The sequence below is a fragment of the Vombatus ursinus genome, unplaced genomic scaffold, assembly GCF_900497805.2.
Source record: "Vombatus ursinus unplaced genomic scaffold, bare-nosed wombat genome assembly UNPS02014781.1, whole genome shotgun sequence".
Classification (NCBI taxonomy): domain Eukaryota; kingdom Metazoa; phylum Chordata; class Mammalia; order Diprotodontia; family Vombatidae; genus Vombatus; species Vombatus ursinus.
In genome coordinates, this window is record NW_020954559.1 from 41,773,776 (window position 1) to 41,790,811 (window position 17,036).

The window sequence follows — 17,036 nt, forward strand, 5'->3', positions numbered from 1 at the left end:
GAGAGAGAGAGAGAGAGAGAGAGAGAGAGAGAGAGAGAGAGAGAGAGAGATTATAATATGAGCATTGATTGAAGTAAATTAATTGCCCAGAGAGGAAAAGATTCAGGAAGGGACATGATAGCTGTCTTCAATTATCTGAAGGGCCTTCATGTGGAAGATGGGTCATACTTGATCTGTTTGGCCCCCAAGGGCCCTCATCCCCACCCCAGGAGCAGTGGGTGGAAGTTACAAAGAAATCAATTTAGGCTTGATGTCAGACAAAATGTTCCAACAATTAGAACTGTATAAAAGTGAAATGGGTTTCATTGAGAGGTGGTGGGTTTCCCCTCATTGGAACTTTTCAAGAATAAGCCCCTTACTTGTTGGGTATGTTACAGTGGAGATTTCTTTCCTGCACAGGTCAGACTAGGTGACTCCTCAAGTCCCTTCCAAATCTCAAGTTCTATGATAATGTGATTTATCAGCAAGTGCGGTGGTTTTACCCTTGATTTATAACCTGCTTTTCCATGGCCCAGTCACACCAACTGAATTAATGTCATAATGTAGGAAGATAAAAGGGGAAAGAGGAAGAAAGAAATTTACAGAGACACAAGTATTTTTATTGATCATAACAAACCAAAGAACAAACCAAAAAAAAAAAAAAACAAAAAAACAACCCATCATTTCTTGTCCAGTCCTTGCCTCTACTTGGTAGATCTGTACTTGTTAATTTTTTCAAACAATAACATTCCCAGTGCTCCATCTTACGACAGTATCAATTTCCATTCCCCTCCTTACCACAACGCACTTCACCCCCATTATAGGGGTGTTCCATAAATCATTTTTCTGTAGAACTGCAAAATACATTTTAGCTCTAAGCAACTAAAAGAATTAGTCACTTGTCACTACATGGGAACCGGGCCAAAGCCTCCTGTTAGCTCCACAGTATAACATTGTTTACAGATTTTACAATGCTTTATCCCCATTCGCAGGAAAAGTCCCTTTTGGGAGTTTGTGAAAGCCCCCCAAAGGCTGAGACTTGGTTTTAGGGAGAGGTTAGTTGTTCGTTGTTGTTTGTTCATTTGTTTGTTTGATTGATTGATTGGTTGGTTGGTTAGTTTGAAAAAAAAAAAGCATCCAGGGTTAGGAAATCTCCTCAGTAGCAGATGACACTTCAAAAAACTGAGGTTCCCCTGCCCTCACCACTGCATTGCAATATCTCCTTTACTAATCACTCAAGGGTGGGATCATTCCCAAGGGAACTTCAGAGGATCTTATGCCAACTTTGTTCCCCTCACAGGTGTGGGAGCCACCTCTGGAGTTTCTGCCAGTCTCCCAGGTACCTCTGGCGCCAGCACCAGCTCTCCTTTCCAGCATGCACATAAAGGTAAGGAAAGTGCTCAGGTATTGATATTCTGGATTTAACATCCTCAGAAATCTCAGGTAGGTTGGATGAAAGTTAAGAGGAAGAGAGGAAATAATTATTAGTAATGCTCCTGAAGAGTTTTCCCCACCTCAAATCATTTTTCTAACATGAGTTAATCCGCTAAGCTGGGCTGGGTTGCTGGAAGTTAATAATTATCCCAGCATTGCACAGGATTGATCACTCTGTGTGTGTCCTGTGGCCGTTAGCCTGTGTTCTAAAGAAGTGCACATTTTTTTTAGGGTATTAACAGTTTCCTAAAGATATTGATTAAAAGGAAACCCTCCCCCTCCCCATCTTCCTCTTCATCTTTGAAATGTGTGGTTGCAGCACAAAAATGATGTGACTGATAGAAGGGTCTTGAGTTAATGAGCAAAGATCTAAGGAATAACAGTTGCTATCTTCATAGGGCTTTCAGGTTTGCAAAGTGCCTGCTTACCTACTTTATCTTATGGTAAATACTTTAAATATTATGCTCCCTATTCTACAGATGAGGAGACCGAGGTCTAGAAAGGTTGCGTAACTTGCCTGTGGTCACACAGATAGTGCCCAAGGTCAAATATGAACCCAGGACTTCATGACTCCTAGTTCAGCACTCTGTTCTTCTAATTCAGTATGGAAGGACAGAAGAAAATTTCTGTGTAGCTGATTGTTTCTGCCGCTATCTTAACTCTATAGCATGCTTTCATGAGATTTGCTTCACCTTAGCCCTTGAATATTCAATCAGATAAACACAGCTACTACTCCTAATCTTTTGGGTTTGAAATGGTTGAGAAGGCAGCAGATTCTCATGTAACCCAAAGCCTAATATTTCTCTCAAGCAAGACCCTGGTGCTATGACCTGCTTGGCACTGAACTTGGCCTCACTGCATTCCATTACTTCAATGTTTTAAAAACATAATATCTGAGTAATTTAGTGTCTTTCACTAGACAACCCCCTCCTCAGCCTTTAAAATCTGACCCACCCGTGGACTTTTGTAGAGGATTAAGCCAGGAAACCTTATGGAGATATATGAATCTCATTTTCATCAGGACTCAGGGGAAGTAATGCACAATGCTGAGAATATTAAAAAGATTATATCATCCATACCTGGCAACCAAAACTGTTACACATGCTCTTAAACTCACATACTGAGACCAATTATCCTGCATGCAAGTACTCTCATCGGCAGAACTGCTCCCCATGGTGCATTAATCCAAAGGAAAAAGTATAAGCTTTGGTTGCCAGAGGGGGTACCCAGTTCTGGACATAAAGTTGGAGCTCTGCCATCAACAAGAACCACATGTGTTTTCAGTATGTCCACTTGGGTGAACTTGCCTCTTGGTGTGAGGAGTGAGTAGCATCCTGGCTTACGAGAACTTCTGCCAAGTTTTCCTTCACAGAATTAAAACGGGCTTTAGTAATTAATGTGTATCCCCAACAAAGGAAGGAACTCATCAATACAGTGGTCCATAACTTCCCAAGGTGAGGTGGGGGTGGGAGGACACCCTAAGAGGTAGAATTGCCACAGAAATAAGATAAAGCCAAAGGGAGAGTTTATATCAATCTGTGAGGTGATCTTTGCCCCATTGCTGTCATTGTGTAGGATGCTCTGTTCAGACTAAAGAGTCACAGCAGATCTAAGGAGATGACAGTACATTGCAAAACAAGCCCAAAAGCTTTACTGGTAAGCAAACATGGCTGACCCACTCCAGAGACACTGATCTTAGGTTTTCCAGTGATGTCCCTTTCACCCTCTCATCCCAAAGAGCTCCCCAGGAAGTCTGAGTCCTCATGGTAGTGAAGCTACTATTTCTATCCTCACTTTGCAGAGATGAGGGAACATTCCCAAGGTCTCAGCAGAACTAGAGTACATCTTGCTAGAAGTCCAGAAACCTGGATTGAATTTTAGTTAGTTCACTGCTTCATGTGTCTGTCTTCCTGTCCTCACCACCTCATCTCAACCCCAGGTCCCCAAAGCAATTGAGCCAAAAAAAGGGGCCAGAGAAATAGGACTGGGCATGAATCATGTGTCTCCTGTTAAAGTCTATAAAGGCCGCATTCAACTGGGGAAAGATAATCTAATAGCAACACATGATGTCATGGTCAAAGCTGGTCTCAGGAGCAAATCAATTTCATAAGTTCTTATGAATAAAAATCAGAATCAACGCAATTTTAGTCCTGGCTTTCCAGGTTCACTAAGTCAACAATTCAGTTTTCAGCAAGGGTTTCTTTATAGCCACCCAATGATGCTTATTTCCTCCTTTATTTCTCTGACTTCAGCAGATCTCTCAGGACAAGGGCATCTGGCCACTGCCCTGATTATTGCTATGTCCACCATCTTCATCATGGCTATTGCCATCGTCCTCATCATCATGTTTTACATCATGAAGACAAAGCCTTCTGCCCAAGGTAGCATACCCCACCCCCCAACTCATGACATCTCCATGAAAAACTACACATGTTTACTCAATGCAGCCCCTAAGTATGGCCACTATTGAACTTCTCATTCATGTTCCAGCCTGCTGCACCAGTCATTCCGTGAAGACTGTGGAAGCTCAAGTCAGCAAACAAGAAGAGAAAAAAGAAGTTCAAGGTCTGAACAAACTGTTTTACTCTTTTTAGCTTTCTCCTGGAGACCAATAAGAATTAGATTTCCCTTTTATCAGCCATCTCTGAACAGCCTTCCCTCCTAATTGCTTAAACTCTTGTACCATTTAGAAAAGAGACTAGGGGAAGTGGTATCTGGAGCACCGAAATTTTACTTAATCCTCGGGGAGTAATTAGAAGAATAGCATCATTCAGGGGGATTTACCTGGCACACACAGACTGCCAAAGAGGTAGCTTACTCTCCCCGAGCCCCAGCATCACTTTCAACTCATCCCTCTATAAATCCTCTTATTCACCTGCAGAAAACGTCGTGATTTTTGCCGAGAAGGATGAGTTTGAGAAGCTGACAGCCACGCCAGCAAAGACTGCCAAGAGGTAAGGTCAGATAGGGTGGCAGGGGTGCTACAAGTGATGTTAAGTGGCCAGGCTTAACGGCAGCTCCTGGCAGGGAACAACAGAGACAACAGAGGAAACCAGCCACTTAATGAGCTCAGAAATTAACCACACCAATCAGTCTATCCGGTTCAGTTCTCCAGGCTTTTGCTGAGGAACTCGAGAATGCAGAGTATAACAAGGATGACAAGGATAGTCTGCAGCTTACTTGGGCTAGGCTGAGGAAGGACACATGTGAGCATGGGCATGCGAGTTGCTGCTGGAGTTTGCATTGACTGGGTTACTATGGATTAAGTCATCAAAGTCCAGACTTACTTTCTTAGGTTCTTACCTCCTAAGCCTACTAGCCATTTCTTGTCAGAGGCTGGTTTAAGACAATGGAAACTGATTTCTGTTTGCTTGTTTTGGGTAGCCAAATTATCCCCAACCTACATAAAAGCTAAGGTTAACCTAAGGTACAAAGAAGACATAGGGCCCAGGATTAGGGAGGCCAGAGATCCATTTCCCAGGTCAGTCTACATCTTCTAATCCCATATATGCAATTTTTATGTGGCAATGAGAAGGCTTTAAAAGAAAGACACATTTGTTGTCTGTAATGGAGAAAGCCACAAAGTTGACTCGACAGTCTGATAATGAATTAACTGGACACATTTTTATCTGACATAATACAGCAAATTCTCTGGCCTTTGGGGGAAAAAATCTTAATAATACTATATGATCTGAAGTATTATGACATAACTCACATTGATATATAACAAAGATTTATGAAGCAATTACTGCATGCAGATCACCGTGCATGATGTTAGGGGAGACACAAAATTTATAAATGGCCCCTGCCCTGAAAGAGCTTACAGTCTAATGGGGGATAAAACACCAACATGGATAGCTATAATGCACAAGCTTACAGGCCTTAGAGTTCATTAGAGAGTTCAAAAACAAAGTGTTATCTGAGAGAAAAAGGAAAGGAGAGAAGAGGAAAGAGAGGAGAGGAGGGGAGGCAAGAGGAGAGAAGAGGAGAGAAGGAAAGAAAAATAACTAAATAAATAGTCCCTGCCATTAAGCAGCATGAACGGGACGTGAATGTGGAGGGAAAATCTTTAAAAGAATATGTTCTAGGAAAAGTAGAAACTTGAAAATGGGACTGTAAAAGTCACACCAAAGACCTGGTTTCATCTTTTGCTGCCTGCTCTGAAGACGTTAGGTAACGGATCTCAGTAAGCGACACGGGAGCAGACTTGCCTGTTCCCTTCTTTTACCGTTGCCTTCTGTCATGGGCAGACAAAGAATGGGCATCTGAGATGACTCCCCATGAGAGTTTGAGATCAAATTAGAAAGTGGGCACATCATCCATTCCTTTTATTTTGTTTTTATCACTGTGCCTCCAGGGCTGTTCTTGAGTGTGGGCTTTATTGCTATAACCCGGTTACCCACAAATATAATCCTTTTCATAAGACTTCAGCCAAACCACAAAAGAAGAATAGAATCCTTATGAAAGAATATTGTTTTCATATATTTTGAATGATTTTAATGAGCTGTGGAGAAGCCTTTTCTGAACATTGACTCTTTTGCTAGCTTAAAGACCCAGTGCACATGTGCTTAGGGGTTAGAAATGCTACCCAGGTAGTTCCTTTGGATCCTGGCAGGGAGACTCACGGATCTAGAGGACAAGTCTTTCCTCACGGGAGATTTGGTCCCCTCCCTACAGCAAGGATTCCTTGGGCTGGATACATAGAAGTAATGCTTATCAAAAAATGGACAAGCTTTTCTAACAATAGACTCAATCTTCCTTTCCGTAACCTCTACCCAATTTTTTTTTGTTTATTTATTTTAGTTCTTTCCTCTGAGATTAAATAGAACAAGTCTAACTCCTCTTTTGGTAACAGTTCTTCAAATACTTGAAGATAGCTACCATGTCCACCCTAAATTTACTGTTCTCTTGATTAAACCTGCCAAGTTCCTTCAACTGATGTTTCCACTTCTCTCACTATGTGAGATGCCTTCTTCTGGACAGGCTCCCATTTGTTAGTGTGCTTCCTAAAAAGTGGCATCCAGAAACCTACTCAGCTGCTCAGATCATTTTTCTAAAACATTAAGTCTGACCCTATCCTCCCTTCCCCCACTCTCACCCCCCTTGCTCAGTGAGCTTCAGGGTCTTCCTCGTACCTCCAGTATCAAATACAAAGTCCTCCATTTAGCATCTATGGTTCTTTGCAATCTGACCTCTTCCTACCTTCTTACACCTTACTTCCATAAACTCTGCCATCCAGCTTTTCCTTGCATTTCCTAAAATATAACTTCTGGTCCCCTTCTCAGCTCTTTTGCACTTTGCAGAGGGAAAGGACTGGAATACTCCACCCCTTCACTTCTGCCCAGGGGTGTGCTGGAGTCATCTCTTCCCAGCTTGTGAGACCCAGTTGTTAAATTTATCCCTCAGAGATCAGCAAAAACTATACATCAGAGCTTGAGTTATGGTTTTTTTGATTGTCTAGACTTAAGAAAGTGATGGACAATATGTTATTAATGCAGAATGAACTTGAGAGTGTGTTGTACCTACTTTTTTACTGGGGAATTGGTTGTTAAACATTTACCAGGATACCATTTTCTTTGCCCCTTACCTTCCCCGGCTTCCTTGAAGACTCAATGCAAAGCCTACCTTGCAGGAGAGCTTTCCTGGTCCACCTTACTTCTAATGTGCTAATGCCTTCCCCTTTAAGATTACCATCTACTCTAATATACCTTGTATCTATCTATTTGTTTTCATATTGCCTCCTCCATTAGGATATATGCTCCTGTAGGACAAGTACAGAGGCTTTTTGCCTTTCTTGTATCCCTAGGACAGTATCTGGCATACTCTGCTTAATAAGTGCTTATTGACTGACATATAACATTCTAAATGTTGTCTGACTCAGACAGGATACAGTGTGACCCTCACGTCTCTTAATGCAGCCAAAGATAGCATTGACTTTTTGGTCACTGTGTTACCTTGTTTATTCTTATTGACCTTGTAAGTTCATTAAAACAACAACAAAATCTGTCTTTTATCACATTAACTGCTGTGCAGTAGGAATTTTTACATCCTTCTATCATCTTCATATTCAGTTGATTATTTTTAGCCCAAATGTAAGACTTCACCTTTATTCATATTAAAAGTCATTTTATTAGATCTGACCCATCATTCTTGCCTCTCAAGATTTTTGATACAATGGAAAGATGATCAGACTTTAGTCAGATGTTCCAATCTGGACTATGCCATTTACTATCAACGTGACCTTGGAAAGGACCCATTAGCGCTTTCTTCCTCCTAAAATTGTCTTCTGATGCAGTGGATGGAGCATTGGGCCTGGAGTCAGAAAGACCTGAGTTCAAATTCAGCCTCAGATACTGTGTGACTCTGGGCAAGTCACTTAACCTATGTTTGCCTCGGTTTCCTCATCTGGAAAATGGGGATAATAATAACACCTACCTCTTGAAGTTGTTGTGAGGACCAAATTAGATAATAATTGTAAAACATTTAGCACAGTGCCTGGCATAGAGTAAGTGCTATATAAATGTTGAGCTCTCATTATTATTATATTTATCCGTTTACATGTTATCTCTTATCTCTAGAAAGTAAGCTCATTGAGGGCAAGGCTTACTTTTTCTTGTTGTTTCTATCTTTGCATCCCCAACTCCTAGAAGACTGCCTGGTACATTATAGGCCCTTAATGCTTATTGAATTAAATTAAATTGAATATCAGTCCTCACTTACATGATATACAAATTCTAACCAACTCACACCCATAGGTCTCACTTTAATGGAGCTCTCTTTAATGGACCCTCTCTTGCTCCATTTGCAAGCATGCTTTAATTTGCACCCTGATCAAAATCTGCTGGCAATAAGCAATCTAGGAGTTGAATTTTAGATGGTTCCACTTTCAAAGATGCCATTAACATTCCCTTCATCTTTCCCCAGTGAGAATGATGCCTCTTCTGAGAATGAACAGCTCCTGAGTCGGAGTATGGACAGTGATGAAGAAGCCGCAGTTGACAAGCAAGGGTCCCCAGAGCTGTGCTTGTTATCATTAGTCCATTTGACAAGGGATAAATCTTCCACAAACAACAAATCAACTGGGGTAAGTTTCCAACATGCACACACCGTTCTTTTACAAATACCCACAATTTATGGCCACACTAAAATGATGCCCTGCATCTATAATGGAGATTCACCTGATTGATGGGAATTTATGGGCAAGAAACTTCCTTTCAGCGATGTCTTCTGGTGCCAAAGTGTTCTTCCATGAAGCCGTGGATGTTGAGCGCACTGAAAACTAATTCCTCTATACCCTATTGACTCAGTGATACGGCTACCAATGGACCACTTTGCAGGAAATAAAGTTGTTGAAGTGGGTAGTGGACTAGACTTTTGTTGGAGGCTTTTCATGGCTCCCAAATTCACTACATACAAGTTTCTCATACTCGACTCCACTTTGGAAGAGCAAAGCTGGTACTGGTCAAAGAGGTTGCTGAGAGGGATCCCCAGAAGGCACTGTTTAAACTACTGTTTCCCCCATCAATATGAAATCATGTGTTTTTTCTGTTTCTGTTTTTGCTTAAAGATTCAGAGTAGAAGAAAGAAGATCCTTGACGTGTATGCCAACGTGTGTGGGGTGGCAGAAGGTGAGCACTGGAGTTTTTTGTTTTGTCTGTCTCCCTAGGTCCTGGTACATTAGCTGGCAAGCAGTAGGCACTTAATAAATGCTTGCAGCATTAAACTAAATTGAATATCAGTCCTCACTCACATGATATACACATCCCAACTAATTACAGATGTAATTAAAGTAGGTAACTGTGAGACAACATGGCAGAAAGAATAGAGGGCTCGCCTCAGGGTCAGTAAAGTAAGAGTTCAAACCCTACATCTGACAAATTTCTTCACCTCTCAGTGCTTCAGGAAATGCTCCAAGATTTTAAGTTGCAGAACAGTTGTTAGTCTGCCTGGGTAAAAGGATCTTTCTCCTCAGGAGCTCACTATGTCACAAATCAGGTCAACCCCAACTGTGTGATCATAACTCACTTCTAGGCGTATCCGAGGTCCTTTTTTACCTCATACTAGCAAAAGAGAGTTTGGCTCAAGATTTCCAGTGTTCTTTGGAAGCAAGCTGCGCAAAATGACCCGTGCCAATGTATCAGATACTGTAGATTAGCAAACTCAACCAACCTCAGGAGGAAGGAGAGGAAAGGGCCTGAATCTGGTCGAGCCAATCTATGGTATAGTACAGGAGTCCTCTCCAACCAGCCCTCCCCTCTGTCACCTCCTTTGCATGGACAAGCAAACGCTTGGCCTATCCTGACAAGATCCTTGTTGCACTTTCTTGAAACCATGAGACAAAACACTTCTCCTCACAGCTAATGCCCAAGTCGGCCCAGCAGCATATGAGGGCATTCTCTGTTGCCACCAGGTAAAGGGCTATATGGTGCTTTGGGAATGAGCTAGGCTTAGAGTCAGAGGACATGGGTTAGAATCCCAGATCTGCCATTTCCTATCTGTGTGACAAAGGACAAACACTTCACATCTCTGGGTTTTGGTTTCTTCTTCTGCAAAATGAAGGACTTGAGTTCGATGGCATCTAAGGTGCCTTCCAACTCTAAATCTATGATCCCAAGATCAGAAGCATGTAAGGAGACTCAATTCAATAACCATTTATTAAGCGTTAAGTTATATATGGGCAAGGCACATATGTCATCCTTTCCTAAATGCAAAGGGGCTTTGTTTGGGATGCAGTGCTCTTGTAACTAAATCCGAGCTGGCACCACCATCATCAAAAATATTTATTAACCACCATTTTATCTAATACATGTCCAGCATGAGAGATAGCCTGGTGTAAAGAGCTGGCCTCTAAGCCAGGAAGACCTTGGTTCAAGTCTCACCTCTAGCATATACTTGCTGTGTGACCCTTGGCAAACATTTAACCTCTCTGTGCTCTAAGCAGTTCTCTAAGACTGTAAGTTGCTGAGAAGATATTAATCTTTATCGGCAAAAGGAGTTTCCTCATCTGGGAGTAACCCATATCAATGAAATCACAGGTCCAGTCTCTATCCCTATAATCAACATGGTACCTGATCTCCAGAAACTCATAATGTAAAATGGATGGGTAAAGGAGGCTTGACACTGCTGCCTACCACTCACTTGGCATCCTAGGTTAATGTCCAAGTTTGACTTTATTCTCTAATGGGCAGCTGCAGTTTGAGAACTCACCGTGAGGAGATAGCAAAATGAGGGAAGGTCAAGGTTTTGTATGAGTAATAAACCACACTCCTCACCCCTAAGAAATCCTCCCCAAAATTGCTTACCCTCAAAATGATCAATTTCTGGGGCAGCTAGGTGGCACAGTGGATAGAGTACCGGCCCTGGATTCAGGAGGACCTGAGTTCAAATCTGGCCTCAGACATACAACACTTACTAGCTGTGTGATCCTAGGCAAGTCACTTAACCCCATTGCCTAGCCAAAAAACAAAACAAAACAAAAAAATGATCAATTTCTCTCTGACAGCCAGTGGTTCAGCATGACTGCCCAAACTGTTCTTCTGGACCCTGTCCTCAGTGCAAGTGGCAAATTCTGCCTCCTGTCTCCAGGTTTTTCCAATTCTCTGGGGCAACTAGGTGGATAAAGCTCTAGACCTGGAATTAGGAGGACCTGAGTTTAAATACAGTTTCAGATATTTCCTAGATGTGTGACCCTGGACAAGTCACTTTGCCTTCATTTGCCTCAGCTCCTCATCTGTAAAGTGGGGATAATAATAGTGCCTACCTCCCAGTGTTGTGCGGATCAAACAAGGCACAGTGCTTGGTACATAGTAAGCATAATAAGTACTATATAAGTGTAAGCTATTATGTGTGTCACCACCCTTTACCCTCACCACAGCCATATCATCTGTCATCTTTACCTGCAAATCTGTACTTAACCTACCAAATAACCAAAAATTAAAAATTTAAAAAAAAACCTATATCCACTTGTAAGTTAATGAAACCATCCTCAGACTTCCCAAGTTAAATGACAGTCATCCAAGTGACACAGATTCCCCCCCGTCCCCATATGACGAATGGACAGACACAAAGACTTAGGAAAAACTTACCTTGAGTTCAACAAGATTGAACAAAGACTAGAGAAATATGGAGACCTGACCCAGCCCTCACTAGACCTCCATTTCACAGTGAGCTCTCAGTCCCAAATTTTTTTTTCCTTCCTTCGTACTCCCAACACTTAGCACAGTGCCTGGCACATAGTAGTCACTTAATAAATACTAGTTGATTGAATGACTGCTAGATTTGGAGTCAGAAGTCTTAGGTTTGAATCCCGTCTTGCCTCTGACTTCCTGTGCGACCATGGGTATATCACTTAACTTTGCTCATCTTTAAAATGAGAAAATTGGACTAGATGGCCTCAGAATCTTCTTCTAGTGCTAAGTCTATTATTCTCCACCCATATTATGTGTAAATGCAACAATTTTCTGAGGTCACTGACACTCTAGAATTTTTTCTTCAAGGACTGGAAAAAATATAAAATTTTAAGTCCCCTTAAGGAAAGGAATAATAATAGCAATGTCTTATTTTAAGTATTTTTTTTACCATTTCTAAAGGAAAAACACTTAGGGATCCTTGGGCTGATGGAAATGATACCTCTTCATTCTAGAACCATAAGGGAGCTGGGTACAAACTAGGAGCTGGTTAGAACTCACTCACTGGAAGCACCAAAGATTTTTGTTTTCAAGTCCTATCCTCAGACTCCGCAACTTCAGAGGGTTTTTTTAAGCAAGTTCTGTGAAAATGATGTTTCTGGGCCTATTTTACAAAGGAGCCTCTAAGGACAGCTTTGTTTCTTTGTTTATAGCCTCTTCTGGTTATGTATAGCTATTTGTCCTTCTACCTCCTATAGCATCTTTCATCTAGGGAGTGAACAACATTTAACAAACAAGTAGTAGAAATATATCCCCTTTGCAGAGAGATAAACAGAGTTGTGGGAAGCTCCTTCTTCAGTGTTGTGAATCAGTGCCAGGGGTTAGAATCCATCCTTTCCTCTATTTACCTCCAGCTGGCCCCTCCTCCTCTTCCACCCATCCCCAAATACCACTTCACTGATGGCTGCTGACCCACAAGATAATGAGGATTTATCTTCCTTTGGCCCAGACTGAACACAAAGTCTGGTTTCACCTGAATACTTGGGCAAAGGCAAAACCCAAGTGCAGGGACTGGATAGGGAACTAAGCCTGTTGTGGCAGAGATTGTACTGCCACCAAATCCCTGGAAATGAACGGCTCCAGATTAGGCCACTGGAAGGTTGGCTGCTACTGCTGGCTGAGCTGGAAATTGCTCAATGAAACACCCGTGATCCAGACAGCTAGACACAGCTGCTCTTGGCTGCTTGGTCTATAGAGTTTTTACCTTATGCCAATGCATACCCCAAAGCTTGAGAACAGGCTTCATTATTAGAGAAAATACATCACTTAGGTAGGAAGGGATTGCCTCTTCCTCCAGGCTGTCCTTTTCTGACTTCTTTCCCTTCTGTTGTATTGTAGAAATGAGTTTAAAATTATGTTTTCCAACGTAACCAAAGTATCATCAGATTGAACCCTTGACCTAATGGAGTGAATGGTTGTCACTTATCTAGAAATGAGGGAGTACTTGGACTCAAAGGTATCAGCAATGCTGCCAATAGCCTTTCTAGGAAAGTTTCGAAAGAAATCCATGTGCCAAATTATTTTTTTAACTTTCCTTATTTTTTTAATCTTATTTTTTGATATGTTTTGTTTTCATATCACCTGCGCCACCTAGCTGCCCTTCCCTGATTCCATACCCAGCTCCAAACATGGTGGCAGGACAGGAGGAGGCTTCCCTTCTCAGAAGGCATCTGCTAGCTTTGGAGGTTACATTTCCCATCTCCCAGACCCACATCTGGGAGATTATTAGTCAATATTATTGTACCATCATTATTATTATTAGTCAATAATTATTGTGTCGAGAGTTGCCTAAATTGAAGAGTCATGGAACACACTTTTTTAAAACAAATTGTTTCATGTTCCTGTTGCCTAAAATGTATGATTTCTGACTTGGACTCTCTGCTCTTCCAGGTCTCAGCCCCACGGAATTACCATTTGACTGCCTAGAGAAGACAAGCAGGATGCTCAGCTCCACCTACAACACAGAGAAAGCCATCGTGAAAACATGGCGCCACCTTGCTGAAAGCTTTGGATTGAAGAGGGACGAGATAGGGGGGATGACAGATGGCATGCAGCTCTTTGACCGGATCAGCACAGCAGGCTACAGCATCCCAGAGCTGCTCACAAAACTTGTACAGATTGAGCGACTGGATGCTGTCGAGTCTCTGTGCGCCGACATTTTGGAGTGGGCTCAAGTCATGCCGACACCTCAGCCTCCTGTCACAACCTGACGAGCATCATTAGGAACTGCCTCCCTTTTTGTTGGGATGTGACTTCACTTCCTTCACCTGAGAACATTGCAAGGGTGATTGAGCCGGGAAACTTGGAACCAGCAATGGTACCTACTCACAGGCTTCCTAAAAATTAAGGGTTTTCTCACATGTCACTAGGTCATATCTTAGGCTGTTCTGAGGACCAAGGAGAAGCCAAAGACAAAGCTAGTGATGTACCGGCTGGGGAATACTAAGCCAAACACCGTACCTCATGAGGATGAATGGACAAACACATTCATTCAACAACCATTATTACTTAGCACCTACTATGTTTTTTATAGCACTGTGCTGGGCACTAAGGGAAGATGCAAAGATGTACAAAATATGGTCTCTGCTCTCAAAGAGCTTACAATCTAATTGAGGAGATGAAATATACACAATGGCAACACCAAGTGGTTCAGTATTCATGCTGTTGGAGTTGAGAAAAGGAAGAGAGTGCTTCTGACAGGTAATCAAGGAAGGCTTCATTGCAGAGGTGCTCTTTATGGGAAGTTTTGCCAAATGATCTTAATGAACACATACTTCTCTCTATGCATCTTTTCATTTCCTAGCATCAGTTCAGATTGGTCTATTAATATCCTATCTGACTTTGCAAGGAAGCAGTTTAATTACCTTTGAGTCTGTGCATATTTGCAGATTAATCACTTTGTCAAATTCAGGCATCAAAAGTGACCTAGTCTATGCCCCTTGGTGGTCAATATGAAAACTCAGGGCCAGAGAGGTTAAGAATCTACAAGGTGACATAGCTAGTTAAGAGTCCAAGCAAGGTCTTAAATTGCAGGCACCAGATACTCAGTCCAGGGCTCTTTCCTTTCCTTCATTTATTTATTTATTTTTTAAAGACTGGGTGTCCTCATCTTGCCCAGGATGGAAATACAGGGGTGACCCACAGGCCTGATCCCACTCCTGATCAGCAGGGGAGCTTTGACCTGCTCCATTTACAACCTGCTCCGGTTTGCCCCTCAATAGGGAACTTGGTGGCCCTCTGCTTCTTGGGGCTCCCCCAGTTGATGGTGTACACTCAATTGGCTCAGCCCCACTGTCCCTTGGAACTCCCCAGCCTCAGCATGTGACTCCATGCCCATCTCTTTCCAGCTGAATTTTACTTTGGGTAGAAAAATGCCCAAGAAGAACCTGTAAGCAGCTGGTATCACTCTTTAAAGGAGGAGAAATGATAGCTTACTGATTAAGGGTTTTGTCAGGCACAAAGACCATCTAATATTTCATGGAGGAACATCACATTAAGAGAGCTTCATCCTCCAATATTCCTTCTCTGTAGAACCAGTCAGGAAAGGGCAACATTGAAATTCATTGGAAGGTAGCCAGTTCAAGAATCGAATCGGGAACCTAGAAACCTACATCATGGCTTTAGCTACCCCTCTCCATATCTAGTTATGGAGTTACTTCACCTCTCTGGGCCTCAGTTTCCCCATCTATAATAGGGTTGTGCTCACTGATTTCTAAGATTGCTTCTGGCCCTGGAATTCCATGATTCTATCATCAACAAAATTGAAACTCATCAGAGCCCAATGAAGATGGAGATTTAGGAAAACAACAGTGTTGAAAAAAGCAGCACATGGAAACCATATGGATTTGAAATGCAAAATAGGAACTAAGGCCATAAAGACTTAGTTTTGAAGTTTTCCACGGCAACTGTCTGCCATAACATTTAGAGATAAAGTTAGCAAAGTGACATTGTTTTTGGCAGAGTGGTTTTTCCAAACCTATAATTGCAAAGAGAGCAGCAGCCAGCCCCAGTTATCACCCCAGTGGGTTAATTTACAATTCATTGCTGAGATGCTGTAATGACAGGTTTCACTAGAGCTATTCCTAAATTAAAACAAATTCCGTAGCTTACAAAGTAATATTTTTTAAATTACAAGTTGCATGACTGAGCAATCGCTTTGGGGTGGGGGAGGCTGGGCAGGCGAGGAGGAGGGAAATCAGTTGTCTGCTTGAAGCTTACAACTAATTTTCTACTGTTGCAAAAGTAGAACATACTGTGATAGGATCATAATTAGGACCTGAATATTTAACATCACCATTTACAGTCTCTGTTTGCTGCTGTTTTCAGAACCTATTTCATATATCCTGTGAGCTACATACTCTGAGGTGAAACTTAATTATCCTTTTAATTCCTCTTTGAAATCCTACCGTGCACCCTCTTCACCTTCTTCCCCTTGCTTTGTGCTAATGCTGATGAAAGCCTCTCCCTTAATTAGATGGCAAATGCCATATGTGATGAGCACTCTTTTCTCCAAGAACAGTTTGTTGTTTGTTTCTTTTAAAAATTAGTTTCAAAAGAGAAGACAAAACTGCTATTTCTGTCTTCGTGCATTTGGCCAAGTCTAGTGAGCATATTCTGCAGTCATAGTTTTGGCCTGAATCTTGCCATCTTCCATCTTGTGGCCATAGGCCATTGACTGATCTGAAGGCAGAAACACTTTAAATGGCATATACTGATGGAGCTTTGATGGAAAGCTGACTTTCAGAATCAGCTGGGCTACCATGATGAGTGTACCATTGACTTTCCTTGTCAATTTCCAGGAAGATAGCCATAATTTTATTATTGCTAAAACACACAGGAGAAGAAGCACAACAAGGTGGATAAAGTAAGAGCTAGGTTTAAGACCTGCCTCTGACACATACTAGCTGTGTAAACATGGGCAAATCCTTCAACCTCTCAGTAATCCCAGGCAACTCTTTAAAACTATACATTATAGACAAGTTGCCAATCTGCATTAGTGCAAGGAACTTCCATACCGGAAGCAATCAACACTGAGGAAATTGTAGGTTTGGACCAAAAAAGAAAGAGAGAGGAGAGAGAACCAAACCAGGATATGCCTGTGTCGGTGAAGTCTTAATTGCTAATAATTTTGTCTGACTCTGTATATATAACTTATTACATTGTACAATCTAAATACATAAGTAAGCTAATAAAGAACATTAAATATGGTCTCTTTCATTATGGAAAATCCTTATCATGCATGAAATATTGGGATGCAGTATGGTACAGTGGGAAAAGCTCAGAAGACCTGGGTTTGAATTTCAGCTCTGTTACCTGGATGATCTGGGTGATTCACTTAACTTCTCTGGACTTCAGTTTCCTTATCTGTAAAATGAGGAGGTTGGACTGAATGACCTCTCAAATACCTTGCAGTCCAAAATCTATGATCTTCTGAAG

At 41.8% G+C, this 17,036-nt stretch overlaps 1 protein-coding gene across 3 annotated transcripts in view; it reads left to right on the forward strand.

Annotated features, from left to right (window-relative positions):
• The window catches only part of LOC114046259 (tumor necrosis factor receptor superfamily member EDAR), a 118,710-nt gene extending 101,919 nt beyond the window's left edge, over positions 1-16,791 (forward strand). For 2 of the 3 annotated variants that reach the window (XM_027866542.1, XM_027866540.1), the window contains exons 6-12: positions 1,280-1,366; positions 3,666-3,794; positions 3,904-3,978; positions 4,295-4,367; positions 8,338-8,497; positions 8,981-9,041; positions 13,491-16,791. In XM_027866542.1, the coding sequence (XP_027722343.1) occupies positions 1,280-1,366; positions 3,666-3,794; positions 3,904-3,978; positions 4,295-4,367; positions 8,338-8,497; positions 8,981-9,041; positions 13,491-13,810 (905 nt within the window). In that variant the 3' untranslated portion in view covers positions 13,811-16,791. The remainder of the gene's footprint in view (positions 1-1,279; positions 1,367-3,665; positions 3,795-3,903; positions 3,979-4,294; positions 4,368-8,337; positions 8,498-8,980; positions 9,042-13,490) is intronic. The other variant, XM_027866541.1, reaches the window with a different exon arrangement.
• The last annotated feature ends 245 nt before the right edge of the window (positions 16,792-17,036 follow it).